At 37.2% G+C, this 22443-nt stretch overlaps 1 protein-coding gene across 18 annotated transcripts in view; it reads left to right on the forward strand.

Moving 5' to 3' along the window:
• The window catches only part of COL25A1 (collagen type XXV alpha 1 chain), a 470156-nt gene that overhangs the window by 438708 nt on the left and 9005 nt on the right, over positions 1 to 22443 (forward strand). For 7 of the 18 annotated variants that reach the window (XM_040476443.1, XM_040476447.1, XM_040476442.1 and 4 more), the window contains 9 exons: positions 1129 to 1155; positions 4162 to 4242; positions 6994 to 7029; positions 8609 to 8662; positions 13343 to 13396; positions 14902 to 14928; positions 15815 to 15868; positions 19655 to 19741; positions 22154 to 22192. In XM_040476443.1, coding sequence (XP_040332377.1) covers positions 1129 to 1155; positions 4162 to 4242; positions 6994 to 7029; positions 8609 to 8662; positions 13343 to 13396; positions 14902 to 14928; positions 15815 to 15868; positions 19655 to 19741; positions 22154 to 22192 — 459 coding nt within the window. Of the gene's footprint in view, positions 1 to 1128; positions 1156 to 4161; positions 4243 to 6993; positions 7030 to 8608; positions 8663 to 13342; positions 13397 to 14901; positions 14929 to 15814; positions 15869 to 19654; positions 19742 to 20224; positions 20303 to 22153; positions 22193 to 22443 lie in introns of all 18 variants that reach the window. The other 11 variants (XM_040476457.1, XM_040476446.1, XM_040476475.1 and 8 more) reach the window with 9 other exon arrangements.

The raw sequence follows: 22443 nt of genomic DNA on the forward strand, positions 1-22443 counted from the left end.
TAAATAAACGTTGAAAAAAAAATTAAAAAAAAAAAAAGAATTAAGCAAATGACATACTTTTGGCTTTTTTTTATACTCCCTCCACTTTAAGTTAGAAGATTAAAATTTTAAAGGCTATATCTTATTCATATCATAAAATTGATTAGTTTAAAGGGATTTTAATCATTACTGCAATAAAATAAGAATACTTGATAAAGTAACAGCCATTCCCTGAAAATGCTTATCCACTGCTTATCTAAAGGGAAACTATTATTCCAATGCAGACATATATAACAAATATTTGTATATTGCTTGACAAAAAATTTTTCCTACAGTTGTATGATTTCGCTATTGGGTGTTTAAATACTCCTCTCTCCAAAGAGTTAATTCAAATAACTTGAAAGGTTTAAAGCAATCCACAGTAACCTTTAGGTAATTTAGGTTAGCTAATTAGTCTCTGGTTAGATTTTCCACAAAATACAGGAGAAAAGCCCTGATGCATGTATGCGTTATAACTTCCTTCCATTGGTAAACAACTGTTACAAAAGCCTTGAAGAATTCGTCTTCGTAAAAACAAATGCATTCTAACTAATAATGATTAGTGCTCTGTGGATAGAATCCTTTCCTTAGTCTTAAATTAATGATGCCACAGGGTCCCAAACTTGACTATCATCTCCTCGTTTCCTTCTTTCTTTAGATTCTTCTTGGGTCTAGAGGATTCAGTAACGGGAAAAGGTCTTCCCTTCACCAGGACTTCTCTTTGGCAAATTTCCGTATTTTAGGACCTATCTCTATTCTGTGTAACTCAAAGTATGTCACATGTTCCACCAAGATTTTATGAAAATATGGATTTGAGAAATAGGAGTAGTGTGGGTTCACAATACTTTTTTAAAATGTTTTTCTTACATATTTCTCCCTCTCACAGGTATTTAGCAGAACAAATTGCTGTTAGTGAATTTCCAATTACAGAAAAGTCCAAGAGCTGGAAGGAACATTCACTAGGTGTTAACATCTACTGTCCTGCCTCTAGCTACAGCTCCAAGAAGAAGATTCTTGTTTTACATCTCTTTGGTTACTCTATACAATAATCACTTCTGTTAGGAAATAGTGAATCAATTCTTAATTAAAATCTGTGTTTTTCATTTTCAGGGACCTCATGGACTTCCTGGACCAAAGGTAATCCAAAAAAATCCCTTGATTATTGGATTTCTGTTTCCCTGTTAATCATGGAGAAGCATGACGGAAGCATGTCTGTCCCATCTTATTTATCTGTTATATAATGTTATATAATATTGTATAATCTTTAAGCCTTTAAGTATCCAGATGTTTAAATCTCACAACACAGAATGTCTTACAACAAATTTAAGTGATATCACCTGGAGATGAATTACTCCTCGTTTTGCCTTTTTCCATGACACTATGTAAGTTTCTTAATCACTAATCATAATATGTCTACTCACAACCATTTAGAGGTGAATCTGATGAGATTCTCAGACTGGTTCAGATGTTCTTTCTTATGTTATCATTAGTTGCATATTTAGGTGTAACTGATACCCCTTGTTTGTCATATAGCGGTGCTGCATCTAAATGCTTTAACTATCCAACATCTTAATTTTGTACTCCCCCAGAGATCACTGGTCTAGAATGGGGTAGAGTGTATCATGTACTCTATGCTCTGGATGAATAAGAGAACAACAGAGAATACCCCTGCTCATCAGAATTAGCGCAGCTTATATTGTAAAGATGGTTTCCATCAGTTCTTTGCTTTTGTGTAGACCAAGAGGACATTTTGGAGAGTTAAAATGAGCCCTGAAAGAAAGGTTTCTTCTTCCAGGCAGCATATGCAATGAGTTCCTATGTTCTAACCTCAGCTTTGCCACTAACAGGCCACGTCACTTTCAGCAGACTATTTACCCGCTCTGATCCTTCTTTTACTCAACTAGGCAACTGACCTCATAGTGTTGCGATAATTTAATGGGTATATTTGTAAGATACTTAGCACAATATCTGGTGCAGTTGTCAATAAACACCCAATAAATATCGGTTGCTATCTTATGATTTGATGCTTTGTTCTGAATTTAAAAATTCAGGAAAAAAAAAACTCATGAGGGAAGGTTCAAGGACTCTTGAAAGCTTCTTAGTAGTGAGTTGGTGCATTTAAATGGTGAGAGGTAGGGGAACACATAAATGCAATGTTGGAGCTAGAAATCAGAAAGCTTAGAAGCAGCCCAACCTCTCCTTTAGGAACTCCCTGTGGCCCACTCAGCTTTAGGAATGCAGAAGTATTGGTTGGACCCCAGAAATCTGAGTTTCATTTTTTGGGGTCAGGCAGGTGACTCACCCATGAATGGGAAAAATTCATGCCTCTTTATTCTTCTTAGAACACCATACTTCTAGTAAGGCCAGTGTCTCAGAAGCACGGATTATAGTTTGAGTTAAGAGCATTGTGCTGTGCGTCAGAAGGGAGAGCCCATCTATCAACTTTGTGGTCTTGGTAGTTACCTAACCTCTCTGGGTCTTTTCCCCCCACTCTGGACTAAATCAGTAGTTCCTACTCCTGGCTTCTCCTTGGATTTTAAGGCACTACTTAAATAATAGGTTTCAGAAAATTATTAAGTTTGGAAAGATCTCATAGATTACCTGTGATAGTTCCTTGATTTTATAGATGATAAACCATAGGTCCATGAAATTTAGATTATTTGCCCTAAGTTACACTGCTAACTAAATGACTAGTCTGGGACTAGAAATTAGGTCCGGAGTTGAAATTTGGTCTTTCTGACACTACATTTGATTATTTATAAATTCAGCTTCTCAGTTCATGCCCACTCATGTTAATGTATGATTCCTCACCACAGAATTCTGTGGCCTACCAAGGCGGCCCTGCCTATTCATCATCTCAAGACCTCTAGCTGAAAGTCCATACACATACATACAAAGCCATCAATCTCAAGTTGAGACCAGTTAACTAACGCTGACTGTTGAGCCTTGGCCTTAACCTCCCCTTGACTTTAGCTCTGTGACATTCCCAGGACCACCCTTTACCGATCACAGCACATTTGGATTTCCTACCGTGGCGGTGCTGCAAACGTCCTATCTTCAGAATCCCCAGAACCCATTAGGTCGTGCCGGTGTGTTCATTACTTTGTGACCCCTTTGGAAATTCAAACACTAAGTGGGGTCCTGGACTCTATGTTTAACAAGCATCACACTGATTTTCATCAATCGGACACCTAGGGAAAATACCTCCCAGGTTAATAATCCTTCCTGCCATGTAAACACAATCTCTCCTGCTCTCACGCCTATCCAGCGAGACTCTATAGGGCATTTGAGACTCCATCTTCCTTTCACAAATCTTCCCAGATTTTTGTGATGAAATTAATGTCTGTACTTAAAAGTTGGAAAGTGAACAGGTCAGAACTCTATTTCTGCTGCTGATAGAAAATAGATGTACCGTATTCTTAGGTTTTTAAATATCAGAGTCAAGAGAATTTGTCACTTACCATGGCTTTTGTAATGTCACCTGAGGTGAAACTTCAACTTATAACATTGGGCAGACGGACAGTTATCAAAACTACATTTAAGTACTGTGGTCTTCATAGTCTCTTCTGGGATTGGCTATTTGTTGTCTATTCTGTTGATTAATCCATGTAGGGATCTAACTTGGCAATGTCCGTGAATGAGGACTCACTACATGGCAACACTTCAAACATCACCTGCTACATTTTTAGCTCATTCCCCAGGGTAAAATGCTTAAAGGCTTAAAATATGTGTATATAACACTGTCCTGCATATTCCAGTTTTTCAGTCCAGCAGAGTGGGTTTTTCTACTGAGCCTCCTTCAACATCCTCCACTCTGTCTCTGATTTGCTTGGTGAGCAAAAGGTATCATAACACCAGTTTCTTTGAGGTAGATCTGAAAAATTCTAGAACTCAGTCATACACATTTCAATTGCAAGGAGTACGCTTTCTCAGGAATTTCCTAGAACGTTATTTGCCGATTTCAGTTTATTAATTTTTTTACAAATGTTTGAAATGAATGTTGAACTGATGCAAAACAAGTCTAGCCTCACTCTGCTGTTACCTAGAACTGGAATCTGCAACCTTTTCAGAGACTGGCTCTCTTCTCTCACAGTTAAAGCACCCATGATAGCAACCAAAATTGGCATTTGCTTTTGCATTTAGGGTGAACCAGGGTTAAATGGTGTTAAAGGATTGAAGGGTGAACCAGGTCAAAAGGGTGACAGAGGACCCCTTGGTCTTCCAGTAAGTAAAGAAAACTTTCCATTTCAGTGCAAATCTCAGACTTTTCTTTCTACCCTAAGTAACAACTCTGGTTTACTCAGTGACTATCTCACATTTGAGGTTTCTGTGATTGGAAAACATATTATAGTAGAGCAGAGCTTAGCCCAGTTTTGTTTGATGCCTGCTCTTGTGTCAGAGGAAGACCCATGACAAACAGTGCTGTCCATGTTCTGTCATTCAGTTACACACATGCCAACCTTCCTCTCTTAAGGCTGATGATTCTTCTCCCATCACCCTGCCCTTTAAAAAAGCATTGTGCTGATTATGTCATAATTTCTCACAAATGTTTTTATAATTTAGTTCAGTTTAGAACCCTCCCTCAATTTTATTTCCTCCTTCAGTACCAAAAACTGTAGCCCTCTGTTGGGTGGCAGGTATGCAGTTAGCCATTGCTGATGGCGTGAGGTCAGCGCTGTGGCTCCTTACATTAATCAATCATATATCATGGTCTAAGTGTTGTGTGTTATCTGTTTTGAAAATGCCCTCTTATGAGGTTCTTTTGGCAACAGTGAAGGATAGTATGGAAGAAGTATTTTGCGGTTGTTTTGAGATTTTTATTTTTAATAAAAAGGGAATTCTCATCTGCCATGCACTTTAGGCCAATCTTCTTTCCACAACTAAAAAGAGATTTTTAAAAAGGACGATTAAATATGAGGTTTTAGGTTAAAGGTTTTAATATGCTGACTATTCAGTGAATGAAGATAGAAGGCAGTAAAGAACATTATAGATTATGTTATTAAAATAAGACATAAAGTTGGTTAAAAACAGTTCACATGAATATTTTACATATAAAAATGTTAGTGCTTACTTATTTTGTGGTGCCTACTTATTTCACTTTAAGTGTTAAGTATCCTTACAGAGATCAGGCACATAGTGGATGCTTAATATGTACTCACTTATTGAATGAATGATACAAGCCTTGTGTTAGACTATAGGTTAAATCATACCAATTAGACCAATGGACCATGGGCACAAAACCTCTGTGACATATGTGAGTCATTAGTTCACATTCCAGGTAAATATAATGTTATACTCTCAGTACAAAAATTTTACCATCTCGCTGTTTGTTTTTACATGCTATAATAATGGTGACTCTGAAGAAAGTACCAGAAGACAAAAGAAAGTCTGGATTTCTATTTTATTAAGCCCTTAATCCAATTTCTTTAAAGTTTATCTTAATTCCAAATTTAGGGCTAGTGACAATTTTTATGCAACATTTCGCCAAAAACTGTACATATGCTAGCATTAAACAACAACATAACATTTTTAAAAATTTTAATCATTGCTAACTAAAGATGTATTTTGCATGTATAGTCTGACTCATAATAGGACTATACAGAAGGAATTGTAAAATAAAAAAACTAAAACTACCCGAATATAATGGTAGATAGCATCATTGGTAGAGTCTGCATCTGGAATAGGTTTTTTCTTCCATTTTTTATTATTAACTATATCTGCAGCATAAAATGGGAACATAGTTCTGCAACCTTGCCAAGAAAATTTGTAGGGCTAGTGTATTGTCTTTCTTAAATACTCCTTGATTTAATCAATATTTTTAAAGGACTATAAGTCAGTAATTGAGTTTGGGGATACAAAAGTCATATTCAAAGAAGTAATTGTGCTAATTCTTAAAACAAGCATTGAAAGTGTCATATTTTATCACACACTATGCATAGCTTGGAGATCAAGGTAAAAAAAAAAAAACACGTCGCTTAGGAACAACATTGCATTTTTATTTTTTTTTTTTAATTTTTTTTTTCAACGTTTATTTATTTTTGGGACAGGGAGAGACAGAGCATGAACGGGGGAGGGTCAGAGAGAGAGGGAGACAGAGAATCGGAAACAGGCTCCAGGCTCTGAGACATCAGCCCAGAGCCTGACGCGGGGCTCGAACTCACGGACCGCGAGATCGTGACCTGGCTGAAGTCGGACGCTTAACCGACTGCGCCACCCAGGCGCCCCCAAACATTGCATTTTTAAAGCATTTCCCTTTCAGACGTTGATGCAATGATTATTTGAAGCGAATTGAAGAGCAGTTTTGTTTGGGACAGTTATTTTTTGTTTGGACTCATGAAATTTTCCCAGCTTTTTCCTGTTCCTAGAAGTCCCTCTAGTGGTAACTAATGTGAACACAGTAAGAACAACCCAGAAAACAATGAGTATTATTCATGTAAAATCCAGACTCATTCTGGCATGTTAAAATTCTGCATTTGTTATTCAGAAGTGCTATTTTAACAACAAACAAACAAACAAAAAACTAGAGTCTTTTTCTTCTCTGAAATGCTAACTTTGATTGATTATTATAACGAGCCCTTTCTTAGATTGTTGGCCACTTTTTTTTCAAAACCTAAAGAAATCTATTGTGAATAGTACAGTCTTTAGAAAGTGAGTATCATATGGAAAGTAGCACTCTGTGACTTACCAGTAATTCCTAGAAAGCCTACTTTATAAACCTCATTGACTTGATTTCTGAAGAATTTGTCGAATGGAAATGTCATTAAAATGCCATCATCTGTGGGGCATCTATTGTCACGTGTTTCGTTTTTTTTTTTTAACTAACAATTTGTAGCAATGTGATATTCATCCCAGAACCCTGTGACTGCGTATTATGTTGTTTGAAGCGTTACATTTGTTCATTAGTACCTCATACTAATCTCTGTTCTTGTCATTCGTGTTATACCCACCAACCCTGCTACCAACCAAATCACACAGGGAGCATCTGGCTTAGACGGGAAGCCAGGATCCCGGGTGAGTCAGTACCCCATCTTGCTCCAACATGTTTTGTGGCTATGCTTTTGTGCTTCAGGACAGACTCTTTTGCCCCATGTACTTTCATCCAATGATGAGGGCTTCACGGGACTGGAGGGAAAGAAGAAGATGTACAAAGATAGTGGTACAAAACGGAAAGGTGGACAGAGCAGAAGAAGCCTCAGTTCCAGTCTGGATAATTTGCTAGGTGGAGAGAATGGCCAGTCTAATTGGCTTCATTAACTTAGAAGCCTAGACAAAGTTTTCTATAACTAAAGGACAGTTCCCATAATTCCATGAGCAAGTTCCTCTGAAGGGATGAAAATAATGTGAATTTATTTGAACTCACTCTTCCTTTTATGTTTCTGTCCATATTAAAAATGTAACTTCTTTCCTGGAACTAACTTTCAGATCTTTGTTCATCGAAGTGACCTGTCTGTCTTCTGTCATTTTGTCTCTTTTCTTTGGTTCTTAACAGTTCCATCTCTTAAAGTTTAGCCACAGATAATCAGTATTTAGAAGTCTTCTGAAGATGAACTTTGAATTCAGGCAGTAAGAAGATCAGATGAGATGATAAGAATTCACCAATATTAGAATGAGTTTAAGCCCTAAATTATTTCATATCGCAAAGCTGTAATAGAAAAAAAGAATAGTTCGAACAGAAATATGAATAATAAAAATAGTATAACTATAATATATATAATATAATAAATATATTATAGATATTATAAGTAAAAACTGTGCTGGAATACTTCCTACATTTGCAAGTATTAGAATACATTCTTTGCAAATAAGGACAGTCTTCTTGAAAAATGAGTAAATCACTTGAAGTCCTTGCTACATCTTTAAGAATCAAAAAGAAATTCCAAGCTTTTCAATTCTAAAAACCTGCTTCAGGCAGTCATTATTTTCACTGGACCTAGTGTTCCTGTATTCATTCAGTCTGAGACAGAAATTCTAATCCTGAGCCAGGAGGCCAGAGGGCAATTATGCCATTAAATCAGCCGGCTGCCGGGTTTATGCCTTGTAAGACTGTAGCAGAAGCTAGGAGACTAATTCCTTCCCTCTGAGCCCCCTACTGCTCCCAACAGAGCCGGAGAAAGTTTGGTTTGAACAGTTAAACACTGTTCTCATTTACTTCACATTTTTTTCCACCTGTGTAACTGTTCCAGCCTCTTAAACAGCTGAAAACAAAGCTTCGTGGCCGAGGAGTGTGAGAGTGACAGTGGGTGGAGAATGGACGAAGGGAAAACACCTCCATTTCTCTCCTTAAGATTATGGGGGCAAAGTGAAGATGTTCCATGAAGTCAGGGAGGAAGTATATAATTAAATATGACTTACAGTTTCTCGTGTGTACTCTTCATTAAAATATGCAGTTACATAACTCACCCTTTTTGCATGGGTTTCTTGGAAACTGCTGGCCGGAAAGAATCAAGTATAAAGCACTTTGAAAGGAGAGGAGTCGTCTTACTGACTTTCTAAGGCATCATTCACCCAGGAAAAGTCCAGGATAAAATATAACTGCTTTTCTTATGGCCCTTTGGATATGTCTCTATCTTATTTTTGTCTTTTTTTTTAGGGTACAGATGGCCCTATGGGACCCCATGGCCCTGCAGGTCCCAAAGGAGAAAGAGTAAGTTGCTCCTGAGGTTATTAAGCTGTGACCTAAAGAAAACACACTGTGGCTTTCCTGGCTTAGCTGAACTGAACTGTTCGTTTCCCAGAAAAAATAAAGGACCATCTAACACATTCAATGAAAATATACCATCTTAAGTCCTAATCAGAGTTCTCACACGGAGAGAACAACAGAGTATTAAATAGAATGTGGCTGCCTTAACAAAAAATAATGAATACATTTACATAGCTAAAATAAATAGCTCAGACCATTCCTTCTTAACCCATAAGGAAGATATTTGCATTTGGCTTGAATCCAGAAAGTTGAAGTCAATGGGGCTAAAATTTCCAGGACTACATATTCTGGTTGATAATCTTTTATATAAAGCTACTGTATTCACTCAGAGTAAGTTATAACTTTTTTTTTTTAAAGGAAATTACAAAACCTAAGGATTCTCCACACAGTTACACATGCTCCTTTATTTATTTATTTATTTTAGCAAAAGAATAGGCCGTCTATCTTTGACCATAAGGAAATAATTTCAGTGCATTATGGAACAAAAACCTTTCACTAACCTCCCTATTGCGAGGCCATGTTTCCGTATCCTTGGGAGAAAAAAAAAGAAAAGACATTCAGAGTGGAAGATAAATATCTGACACAAAAAAATGTATCGCAGCGTCAGCAGCTGGTCATCTGTCTGGAACTTTTCTCCCTCTTTCTCTCTTTTTCTCCCACTTTTTCTTTTCTTCACTTTGGAAAACTTAGAAGTTGTGTGTGTGTGTGTGTGTGTGTGTGTGTGTGTGTGTGTGTGTCTGAGTGGACTTGTGTCATCAATTTCCCCACCATCCAGGATAAGCTGGAAAGAAAGACACGAGGGCTTCACAACGTTGGAATGATTCATTGTGCAAGTTGCAGTTTTTTAAAACTAGATAGAGTTTCTTCAGTCTGGGGTAATTTGCTTTAAAACAGAGGGCCACGTAGTGATTTCTTTGGCAAACATCCCAATTCCATAATTCTATGTTCTATAAAATGAATTCATTCATTCAGTAAATATTTATTACATTTTGTGATGTATAAAACACAGTGTACTCCTAGTGTGAAATGCAAACACTTCTCCCATTTGTGGAGTCTATTTTGTCAGTTTGCTCCAGTGAATTGAATAATACCATTCATCCTATAAGGTTGTCATCCTATAAGGTTATCATCCTATAACCTTTCACTAATACTATATATATATATATATATATATATATATACATACACACATATATATATACACATACATACATATATATGTATATATATACATATATAATCTTAAAACTGTAAAGGAAATGGCTATTTCCCTGACCTAGCAGAGTTTATAATCTAAGTGCAGAGAAAAAAAGTATCAGCAAGAAATAACCAGATCATGAAGCCAAAGTGAATACAAACAGTACAGAACTGTACATACAATGATGAGGAAGTCTGGCTTCATCCAAGAATGCTTCTAGAAAGAGGTGAGTCCTAAAGGAATGAATTATCTGAATCTGCAATTGTCTTACTTCTAAACTCAAACCGACTTAGGAAGATCACCTTCATTAAAAATATTTAAAAGCTAAGAGGCTCATGCTGCTGACGCATTGAAGCGTTGTATCAAGAAATCCAGCACGTGTCCTAAAAATGGAGCAGCAAATCGCGCAAGTCGTCTTTTGGCAGAATGCCCTTGGGGCTCAAGAGGGTTTACTGTATGGTAAATCAGCTGCTACTTCCGATAGCTCCTCGGTGTCACAAGCATATCAGGTATCGGCGCTGGGGCAGGATTAACTGGGAGAGCAAATGAAATCGCTAAGAATTTTTGAAGACATAGTTTAAGTCAAATGGTGTGCAGTGTGAAGTGTTACACTTGTATTTACTCAGCACGTTAACTATCTTCACTGGCTCGTGTATCAGTACTCTCCAAGTGCCCCTCACCCAAAGTGCTAAACTGGAGTGTTATTCTCAAAGTTAATTGACCGAGGTGTCACCTGGACTCTCTTGAAGAAGTTTCCACTTTTAAAGAGGGAGGAATCAGGAATCCATTCCAGATAATTCCTCAGTGTGGGCATGCAAGTTAAAGAGCCTGAATGAAATGAGACCAGCCTAAAAGAAGACTAACATTGGACGTTGTCATTCAGAAATTGTCAAAAACGTGAGTGACAGCATGAGCCCTTCAAGCACCTGATGGTCCCTGCCTTGAGCTGATTTCTTCATCTGGCCTTGTCAATGCTTAGGAACTCTGTGAAGGGTGTTAAATTTGAGAGGCTTAAAAGTGTTTTGGGAATTATTTAATCCAGGAGAAGTTACACGTTCGAGTCCCTATTTCATTTCATATCTCATATTCAAATTAATATTTCACTCCTAAAAGTTTTCTAGCTGAGACCATTAGGATGCCTTTGGCTCTAAGTGACAGAATCCCAACTCAAAATGGCTTATGCAATAAAGAAACTAAATATTGTTTTATCTAGCAAAATATTCAAAGGAGGGACTCTCTGCTCTGCTTCTGTTCCCTTTCCACATGCTGGCTTTGTCTTCTGATCACAGGCAAACAGGTCACCATCCCTACAAACCTCCTCTCCAATGAGGCATCGTCTTCTCCTTAGCAGTGACCAAACCTTCCCCATCACTTCCCCTCTGACTTCCCTCAACACCTCATTGGCCAGAGTCCGGACACATGTCCTCTTCTGAAGCAGTCACTGGCGAGTGAAATGGAATTGTCATTACCTTAAAGTAATTGTTTGGGGTGAGCAATTCTGTAAGAGGAGTCCCACAAACAAATGTCTTTGTGACAGCTTAATTCAAACAAGTCATGGTATATTAATTTTAAAAACAAAAGAAAGCCAATAAAGCTGAAGGTACTCAGAGGAGGGGAAAAGGGAATAGGTCTATCAAAAGAATCTGTGGAGATTTTTCAAGGTAGACCTACTCCAGGTTATGCGAACCCTCTTTTTAAACCCCCACCTCCCACTACACGCCCCATCCTACCCCCACACGCGCACACATATACACCACCACCATCACCACCATTTAAAAAAATCATAAAATAACACTGCCAGATCAAACAGAAAGAAATTTATTTTGAATTGGTAGCCAAACCCTTTTCATTAAAAATAAGACTTCTGATTGTATATTAATAATGATAGCTACCACTTATGTATGAGACATATTATTTGATGACATATAATTTGATACTTTATAATCACATTTAATCTTCAGAGCAAGTCTTGCACAATATGTATTATTCTTCTTAGTTAACAGTCAATGAAGCTAGGGCATAGAAAGGTTAAGAAGGTTACCTGAGACCACACAGCCAGTAAATGTCAGACTGGAATTCAAATTTAAATCTGTTTGATTTCAAAGCCTGGCAGCCTTACTGACTGACTGGAAATTGTTCTTTCAGTAGTAAACATAAAGTAATAATGAGTAAAAGTTCAACAAGCTTTTATCATATTCACTTTCGGTAATCTCCCTACACATATATATGTGCCTCTAGGTGACAGGGCCAATTAGCCCCACCAACACCTCAGTTTAGGTTAAAGAAGAATGTTAATAGTGACTTGAAATTTGCTCACATGGGAATCTGGAGTACAGAGGCACATGGCATAATGCTTGAATCTGCACACACAGCTACCAGCTGAACTTTGCATTTTAGCCATGAAAAGATTTGCTAACCTTTAAACTTCTTCAAAGGTGTGATAAAAGAAGGTAACATTTTCTTCTTGGCCACTCATATAAATATCACCATTACTCCTGAAGTTCGCATGCTAACTACTGACAAGCACCTTAATTCTACAGCTGGCAGCAAAAGGAAACACTACTTGCAAAGCAGAACATTTCTTTATCTCTTTATTATAATTATTTTGTATTTATGGATCCACCCCCAATCTCACCGTATTCTTTATAAGTATTCAAGATTATCATTATCACGTATATTGTTATAGCTGGGGCTGCTGTTCTATTTAAATAGGCTCATGGAGGGCGAGTGATGAAGGTAGTAAAAAGCTACCTTCTCAGACATTTATTTATTAGAAGGCATAGAAGTGTTTAAACTCTCTTTTTCAGAAAGGAAGCAAAACATGCACCTGATCATACTGATGTGACTTGATTAATTCAAATATGATTTACTCATGTGCCAGACACTATTCTAAGCCATGAGGATGCGGTAGGGCCCTGGCACCCCAGTGTGCATGTTCTAGTGAGGGGCACAGCAGGGAATAATTGTGCCTATCTCCTGGTGTTGGAGGCCATAAAATAAAATACAGCTCTGCAAAGGGCCAGGGTGGTCAAGGAAGAGGCCTGCTGAAGAAGAGAATTTGATAGGAAAAAAACAACATTTTATTATTACATTTAAAAAATGTAGTAACTTAAAATAGTGAGTAACAGATAAATGTTTCACACTAATGCCAAAGAAATCCAAGTATAGCACTCTAGATATGCAAATCCTTCACACAACTGGATAGCAGTTCTCTTACCTACTGCCCTTCTTTCAGAGGTAATTTGGTAAAATATGCAAATGTGGATTTCTTTTACTCTGTCAGTGACAGAGACCCCTAAAGAGCCTAAGTCATTGGAATGTTGATAAAATGGTACCTCCAATGGAGGCTTTATACACAGGCCATTAGGGAAAGTGTGTGAATATGGCATTTGTGTATGATTTGAACTTTACGGCTTTCATTTTAGGGTGAAAAAGGAGCTATTGGAGAGCCTGGACCCAGAGGACCCTATGGTCTGCCTGTGAGTTCTGTCTCTTGTTTCCACCTCCAGCATGCATAGATGACCTGACACCAGCACGGTTAACCCTTCCCCCGTGGGGCAGACTAACCACATTAGAGGAGCAGAGAATCACCCACTAATTCTCGATGACACCAGTGTAACCATGTCCTTCATGGGTCATATTCACATCTATTCTCAGACACACACACTCTCAGACACACACACACACACAAACACACACACACACACACACACACACACACACATACACACACTTCTGGAGATGGAGAGGATCAGAGATTATCCACTAGATCAAAGGTTCTAACCTGAAAGTCAGATTTCAACACGCTCCCTATGCCATCTCACTAGGCGCCTAGCCGCCCATAATTGACACTTCCTTGGAAGGTCACTGCCAAAAGTGGGTGTGAAAGTGTCACTTAGTTTCTTCAGACTTTATCTGTTCCCATAGGTTATTGACTAAAACTACTCTTGCTAATAAATGTTATTTCTCAAATTGATATTTACCATGACTTCGATGTTTCTGACCTTTCTAAAGTACTGCAGTGATAAGAGATCTTTAGAACACAGAATGTTAATAGTGTTCTGTCTTCTGAAAATTCCCAATCATATGATCTTCAAACTGAGGCTTCAGGTTTACTTCAGAACACTATCTTGGGGTTGATTATAAGTGATTTGATAGGGTAGGGTAGGACTGCAATAGAAAAACATATACTCCATTGAAGTTTTTAACCCCTATATATCTTCCACATGCCTTATAACCTTACAGTTTTTATGAACCAAGATATAAATTTAAATCAGGATTACTTCAGTGCTGAAAGAGATGCCGATTTTGAAAGAGATTACAAAATCTAATTGACGGAATTAAAGCAACTTTTCAGGCACTTTGGATGGCCCTGTTGTGTGACACAATAGGGTCTTTGCCCTGGTAATCTTGCACAACCGTCTTATGACTCCTTTTATATTTGGGGATCATGGATTGACAAAGTTTGCTTAACAACAGTTTTTAAGTTATGACCCTCACACCCTCAATATTTATAGACAAGGCGCCCATCTAGCCAAATTAAAACGATACTTAACAATAAGCAGGTTTCACATTCTTTACTCATTTATAAACCAAGTACTAAGTTATCAAACCGAAGCAGTATTGATTTGCATAGTCTATTAATGCTGGTATGTTTTTCAGTCAACTAAACAGCATCTGTGTTTTCAGCTTACTCCTGGATTGATAAAGTGGATACCAAGCATTAAACTTCAGCGAAATATCTGGCTATATAACCTAATATATAATAAAAAAAAATATTACCATGACCCTTAACTACAGCATTAACATCCCTTCACTTGATTTGGTGAGAGAAATTGGTATTACTAATCAATAAAGACTCTTTTTCACATCTCTGAAGTAGTTGTTCTAATACTAGTGTTGCATGTCCAGGCAGCCTTAAACAAACACTAACCTATTCATGAAACTTAGGAACACTAATGTAGCTACTATGGTTCTTTGGCAGGGGAAAGATGGAGAGCCTGGTCTTGATGTAAGTAACTTGTACAATGAACATCTTCCTGTGACAATAGATGCTGATGGTCTCCATCATCAATAACAGCAAGAATACCTTTTTCTAGGCACGTAGTTATTCGTACAGCGTATACTGCTGTGCGTGTAGACAGCAATAAAAAATACGCCACTAGTGTCTGCATGAGATAAACAGAAAAGCCAAACACAGAATTAGTGTAAAGTTAATAACTGACAGTTAATAATGGCACTTCAAAATACTTTCCCAAACTAGGGACACCCCTTGCACATCGGCAGTTGAATGACTGATTTTAAACTCTGCGGAAAATTGGGATATCTTTCACATGCTACCTTTAAGGAATGGTGTGCTGTGTTTATTCTCAAAGCTGCTATGCAATATTTTTTCCTTTTAGCATAAAGTGTCTATACACCTTATAATAACATAATTCTATAAAAATAGAGAATGTCAAAAGTATATGCCTCTTGAAATGATCACTTTATTATGTGAATATAATAGTAGCCTGTATTATGTAGTACTATTACATTAGGTAATAGTAGTTACTTTTTCTTGAGCACCTGTTATGTACAAGCATAAAATGCTGAGGTAAGTGCTTTGCCCAAGGTCACACAAATCAGCGAACTTGCCAGGATTCACACTAGGATCCTGATATTCTCTCCACTATACATATTTTAGGAGAAAAAGCAAGAAATGTGTTTTATATAGATAACTGAAATGTTAGACAGCTATTGCTTCAAAGTGCTACTTTAACTATCTAAATTTTGAGATTATTGGTCGTGCCATTTCTCTTCATATTTGCGTTCAAGAACATGAAGTCTTACCTTTTTTTAAATATGATTTCGCCACGGTTACATTAATAGTTCTTTTTGGTTTGCTTTTTATCCTATAGGGCTTCCCTGGTCCACGAGGCGAGAAGGGTGATGTAGGAGAAAAGGGAGAAAAGGTGACCTCTCCATTCTAGCACGTGCCTGTTTGATTTTTCTCATGCCATGTGCTTTTCTGTTCAACCTGTGTGATTCTTTCATACATCTAATTTTTCCCCATCCTGTGCTCCAAAAACTCACTGATGCCTGATCTAAAAAACCAGGTCTTCACAGAGCAATGAAGGCTATGGCCCTAGAAATAAGGGCACAATCTAGCATAGAACAAAAAAATTTAATCTCCAGATTGCCAGGCTACAGTCTTTTGACCACCTGGCACCAAGTTGTTGAAAGATGTAATGTCTAGGGATTCTTGAAAATAAAATAAAAAGGCATTTATTACATTAAAGTAAAATTAAATAGCCCAAATCTGCAAGGGTCTTCTGGCAGAGCTCACCTACCATGTAAAACCAGCATCTAATTTATATGGACAACATTCCCAGTAGAGCGACAAAAGATGTGTCCTGTGTCGTGATTGTTTGATTGGAAAACGGAGAGCAAGCAGTGTGACTGATAAACCCCAGGGAGTCAGGGGGTAGGACTCACCACCTCCAGATGCTGGAGATATTTTTAAATGAAGATATTCGTGTATTTTATGACGTTAGTGTTTAGGTTCTATATCAGGACCATTGGCTCCAGGGGATATAACAGCCAATATCAGGCAAATTGGTTTTATGTCTGAAAGCAAAATTTGGATTATGGATTTTTAAAAACATTTTTTTCCTTTCCTCTCCCCTTTGAACAATAATTTTGGGCCTTGAACAGTAATTGTTTACATTGAGTACAGCAAGAGAAGTAAACAGAAACTCAGTACCTTCATAGAATAGTGAAAATCTTACAGTGGCTGAAATTGTACTTTCCCAGTTCAAATTTAAACCAATTCTATTTCTCAGATTAATGTATGTCCTGCTGTACTTAACAAAACACTGTTTTCAAACCCTATAAATTCTCTTTAACGGTGAAATTTATTGCTGTTGAAAAACAAGGCCAGGGCTGCCTGGGTGGCTCAGTTGGTTGAGCATCCGACTCTTGATTTCAGCTCAGGTCAAGATCCCAGGGTTGTAGGATCAAGCCCTGTGTCAGTTGCGCACTGAGCGTGGAGCCTACTTAAGATTCTCTTTCTCTTTCCCTCTGCCTCTCTCCCCCACTCAAGCTCTCTCTCTGTCTCTAGAAAGGAAGAAAGAAAGAAAAGAAAGAAAAAGAGGGATGGAGGAAAGGGAGAGAGAGACAAGAAAGAAAGAAAAGCAAGGCCAAATTAGAATTGTCAAAGAAAGAAGGGTATTAAGCCTGCTGTGTGTTCTTTAGGCCTTAGACATTACTTAGCTTCCCACTGGTAAGAGAGCTCATGTCAGTGGTTATGTAAAAGCACCATCATCATCATTATCAATATCACTGCATTTATTGAACATTTATTATATGCTTTCCCCAAAGCTTTATACATGCTAAGTCTTTTAATCCTCATAACACACCCCTGATGTTGGTGCTGTTACAGTCCCCATTTCACAGACAAGGAAACTGAAACCTTAAAAAAGTTCTTTTCTTTTAAATTATAAATGCTAATGATAAAGTATACATGTTTTGGTTTGAGATAAATTGTACATGTGAACCTTTAGCCCAAGGTGCATGTACTTCAAAGATTATAGGCATTTACTTTATATTTACCTAATGGGTTGTATGAGTCTAAAATCTTAGTCACTCAAAAGTATGTCACCATTGTGGGGATACTCATTTTAACGATCTTTTAAATAAAGAAGAAATTATCAGTATTATAACTTATGAAAACAAAGCTACAAATTTAATCCTCAGAATAATATTAATCACTCATACAAAAATATTTCCATATTTCAGATTCCATGATTAGAAGTTTTACATTCAGGAAAATTAGATCCAAATGTGAACACTTTATGTGTATCATTTTTTGACATGGGAGATAAAAATTAGCAAGAGCCCTCATGTGCTCATGCCCATAAGGACAGATGGTTTTGTGTCACATAGGGAATCACTAACTGCTACAAAATTATGTTGATTAGTAGTAATGCTGATTCATTATTCTTTGTACAATAGTGTCTGTTTTCCATAAAGCTTGAGGTTTGCTAAAATATTACTGAAAAGGATTCCTACAGCCTGTTAGAGTCAACATTCGTATGACAACACTTTTCTGTCAAGTATTGATCTGTTGACTTACCAAATAATGAATTGAATTCTAAATTATTAATACTCAACACACCTGTCTGACCTACGTGATGAAGAGTCCACCTCCCGCTGGGAAAGAAAAGCTTACCCAAACAAGTTTAAATCAATTTTATGTCCTGGCATTGACGTTATTTGCTGAGTAAAGATATTGACTGAACTTGCATGAGTGAACAATTTAGTCCTAAATGCTCCTCCCATCCTACTTCCTGTCACACCTGCTCGCATTTCACCCTGGATTCTTAGGTCTTTGTCTTTGATCGTGATTAACCAAACCACACGGAATTTCTCTTTTTCCCCAGTATTGAAGAAACCCAAGTGTTTTTTATTCTGAGCCTTCTGATGCAATCTTTTTGGCACACAGGAGATAAATGAAGAGCTTTCACTCACACAGTCAGAATGAATGCATTAATTTGAATGCATATCTCATATATATCTTATATGTCTCTGAATATTCATGTTGTTTTTGCCTCTGAAATTATCCACTTTCATTGTAACTGCCTTCCTGAGTGCAGAATGAATACACTAATCTAAATATGCATTGCACAGTATTTTGTATTCTGTACAGCACCAACTTCTTGTCTATAAATATGCAGAGATATTTATGTTAATAAGAAACAGCTGAGGTGCATTCCTTCCTTCTCCTCCTTTTGCCTCCTTTCCTTAATTCCTCCATTCCCATGATCCATGCAGATTTCCACAACCTCTACCTTGATGCCTAAATACTAATTTCCAGGGCTACATTCCTACTATGTATTTATCCTTCCTACCTCATTTTTTAGTATTAGCTCAACTGAGTCCAAACTGCTTTTCCTTCTCTTGAACAGAATTTTTTTTTTTTTTGGCTTTTGTTACATTGTAAGCTGGAAACCCATTTACCATTGTGAACACCTGGCATGAGATCTGTAAGAATGAATTAAAGAACATCGCCGGATTTATAAATAAGTCCATATCTTCAATTGGCATGGCTGAGAAGTATTAGCACGTTTAAAATTTGTTTACCTGACCTTAATAAAGTATTTGCTTGTAGTTTCCCTTAAAAAAAAAAGTTAAAAGAAACAGAAGGTGATTTTAATATACTGAATATTTTTTAATGAAAGCTACAAAAAATAATGTCATAAAATTGGATCAAAAAGATAGAGGTTGTTTATATTCATTCCTTTTCCTCTGGCTCAGTGTAGCTTTCATCTGTTATAGGATTAGAAGAAAGCAAGCTGACAAGGTATTGAAAATTGGGTATTCATTATTCCTCTGAATTTGACCTGCCACTGGCTGGCTTCCATACAGTTGGATCTGCCACCAGATCTGTGGCAATAACACCTCATAGTTCACTAGGACTATGGCGCTGGGGTCTAAGTCAGCTCTTGATGTGTTGGCCTTTTAAATCTTCTGCTTTCATCTTGTTGACTATCTTAAGTAAAATCCTACATATCACTGCCCAGAATCCATTGTCACTCTGAAAGAATGAGTTCTCTTTTGTAATATCATTCCTTACCTAAACCAGAAAACAGTGGTAAATGCCCTTCCAGACTTTGATTGGCTACACCATCTTTTGAGTCGCCATTATTTCCCACCCCCCAAATAAAACTTGTCTTTTATTTAAACCCTTATATCCACAGGGGGAAAAGGGAAAGAAAGGCAAAAAGGGGCCTAAAGGGGAGAAAGGAGAACAGGGTGCTCCTGGATTAGATGCACCTTGCCCGTTGGTATGTCTGACTCATGCAACTGTCTCCAGATGTCATGTGTAAAGGAACAAACTGGGAGAAGAGCAAACTGGAGGGACATGCAACAGCAGGGGTGCTGATTGGGATTGCTTAACATGGACTTTAAGATACCAGAAACGTCTATCTCGGGCTATCCTGGTATATTCCACGCCTTGTCTCTGACCACCAGCTGTGCTTGGTTTCTTAACACTCAAATATTGACGTGCAATTGGAAAGTGAATGTGGGACCCGAAGAGAAACTAGTGCTATTCCGTACCACTCAAAAGACAAAGTCACTATTCCCAGACAGTCCCTAATTACAGGGATATGTCGAGCTCTTATGTTTCCCAACTTCAGTGGATGTCACTTTGTCCTTCAGCATTGCTCCTCTCCCAGCCTTTCATTATTGTAGTTATTTCTTTAGCAGAATTTGTGCTTAAGTGATTTCTTGTGTTAGTAACGTTATGAGTTAATCTTTACAAACAGGGATTCCGTGGCGTTAAGGGGGAAAAAGGGGAGCCAGGTCAGCCTGGCCTGGATGGGCTGGATGCCCCTTGCCAATTGGTACAGTATTTCTCTTTCCTACCACCCTGCATGCGATTCCTTTGTTTATGACATATTCATCCGTATCAGTGTAAAGTGGTACTTCTGGAACAAGCTTTACATGATAAACACACTACATGCATGTGCATGAAGAGCTCCTTCAGCAATTCTGCAGAGTGAAGAGAGCAAGCACGCATTTCCGTCAATGCCTGCGAATTAATTTCCTGACCTTGTTCTCACAGCTGACACGATTGCCATGTCTGCATTCTGGGGAATATTAATCTAGTCAATAAAGGATTAATGAATACATTAAAACTACCTAAAAAAATCTTCTATGTAAAGGTACCACTAGGCCATAACTTTGGGTTCTACCCCTAAATTTAGCTTTTTTTTTTTTTTTTTTCTTTTTCTCTGAAAGAAATAAAGGCATTTTGCCTCTTCCACTAAATTTCTGTCAGGCCGTAAATAAGCCAGACCTATAGAGCTAAGTTTCTGTGGTCAACAGTTAACCGGTTCAAGGGAATGCTGTTCAGAGACCCTAGGGAAGGAAGCCAAACTTCTTTGAGCTTCTAAAGATGGTAATAGTCTGCAGCCCAACCTTCTTTGTCACATAACCTTTTCAATTTAATGGTCTCTCCTTTTGAAACTCACTTCCCTAAAGTAGACAGAACTCCCCTATCCCCATTGGCATGAACTCAAAATCCTCCTTATACTAAAATCTAAAATTCTACTGGGTGATCCTCTCCTTGTACCAATCTGGCATTACCAAGTTTTTCCCAGATATCTTATAAAGCTATTTCAAAGTGTTTTTTTTTTAACATTTAAAAAGAAAGTATATTCTGAGGTATAAGAGAAAACTTTTTAGGGTTGTGTCATACTTATTGATTGATTGTTATACTTGGTCTGCATGTTTTTATATTATTCTTCAGTGCTAAGCATGATTTTTTAAAGAAAAAGTTATATTTCTTAAGTCTTTAAAGAGATTATATTTATAGGAAAAATGTATTTGGCAAATAATCACAATGATAAAATATCAATATGAAAAGCCTAGTCTTTTGTTTCCTTGTTGTTGATAATAAATAATACTTTATAATCATTTTGTTAGGAGAAAATACAAGCATGCCTCATAAACTATCAACTCTTTCTGCCTTATTTATATCATTTGTATCTGAAGAGTGCTTATACCTTAAAATAAATTGTGCAACATTTAGACTCCCTTGTTTATTCAGAATTTGACAACCAGCTTTTAAGGGATTTTAATTTAAAAATTGACAAATGCCATGGATGACATCTTACTGTGAAGATCTAGATGGGCTGCCTTTAAACTGAGTTAATTGAATATGTTCTACTATGTTGTTTTCAATAGAGAAAAGCAAAAGGCACTGGCATGTGAAGAGCTATAAACTTCAGATAGAAATGGTTCATCATTGATTATTCATGGATTCATTATCATGCATTCAACCATAGACCATAGTGACCAGGAGGAGGAGTTATTTCTATTTATTTAATAAAGATAATTGTAAAATGTGTTTTAATGAAATGAAGAGGAATAGTACAAATTTATTACCTAAAGGTGGAACTGAGTAGACCACTATGCTTTTGTAAATTTCCTTTTTTTCAATATTAGATGTAATTTTTTTCTATATGCATTTTCAAAAGGCGTCCTCACTGTAGAAAATATTTGCATTTTCTTCACTTGAACTAACGTTGGGTATTTTGGGGGGAGTTGAAAATTAGAAAAAAATGCCTACAACTAAAGCCACCTAATGGGTAGAAATCTATTTTTTTTTTTTAAGCTTCTGAGCATGTGAATAATGAAGTATGTTCACTTTTGCGGAGTCTGAGGAATTCTTGCTCTTCTCTTTAAAACAGGGGCCGGATGGATTACCTATGCCTGGCTGTTGGCAAAAGGTAGGCACTACAGAATTATTTCTGAAAGAAGCACTCTCCTTTTCTCTTCACCTGGCCTGTTTTTTTCCATTGAAAATGGACCTTTCAAATTTGACATTCCTGGAAGTTGTTTGGGCATTAAAAAGCAAAAGATTCCATATCCAGGTTCTTGCTTGATTAATATGTCTACTTCTGATTTCTTCCTAAACTGATAAGTGAAAACAGTTCTTAACAAACATTGTAACTTGGAAACCTTCCCTATCAAATCCTTT

This window comes from Herpailurus yagouaroundi, unplaced genomic scaffold (genome assembly GCF_014898765.1).
Source record: "Herpailurus yagouaroundi ecotype Mexico unplaced genomic scaffold, PumYag 28, whole genome shotgun sequence".
Classification (NCBI taxonomy): Eukaryota; Metazoa; Chordata; class Mammalia; order Carnivora; family Felidae; genus Herpailurus; species Herpailurus yagouaroundi.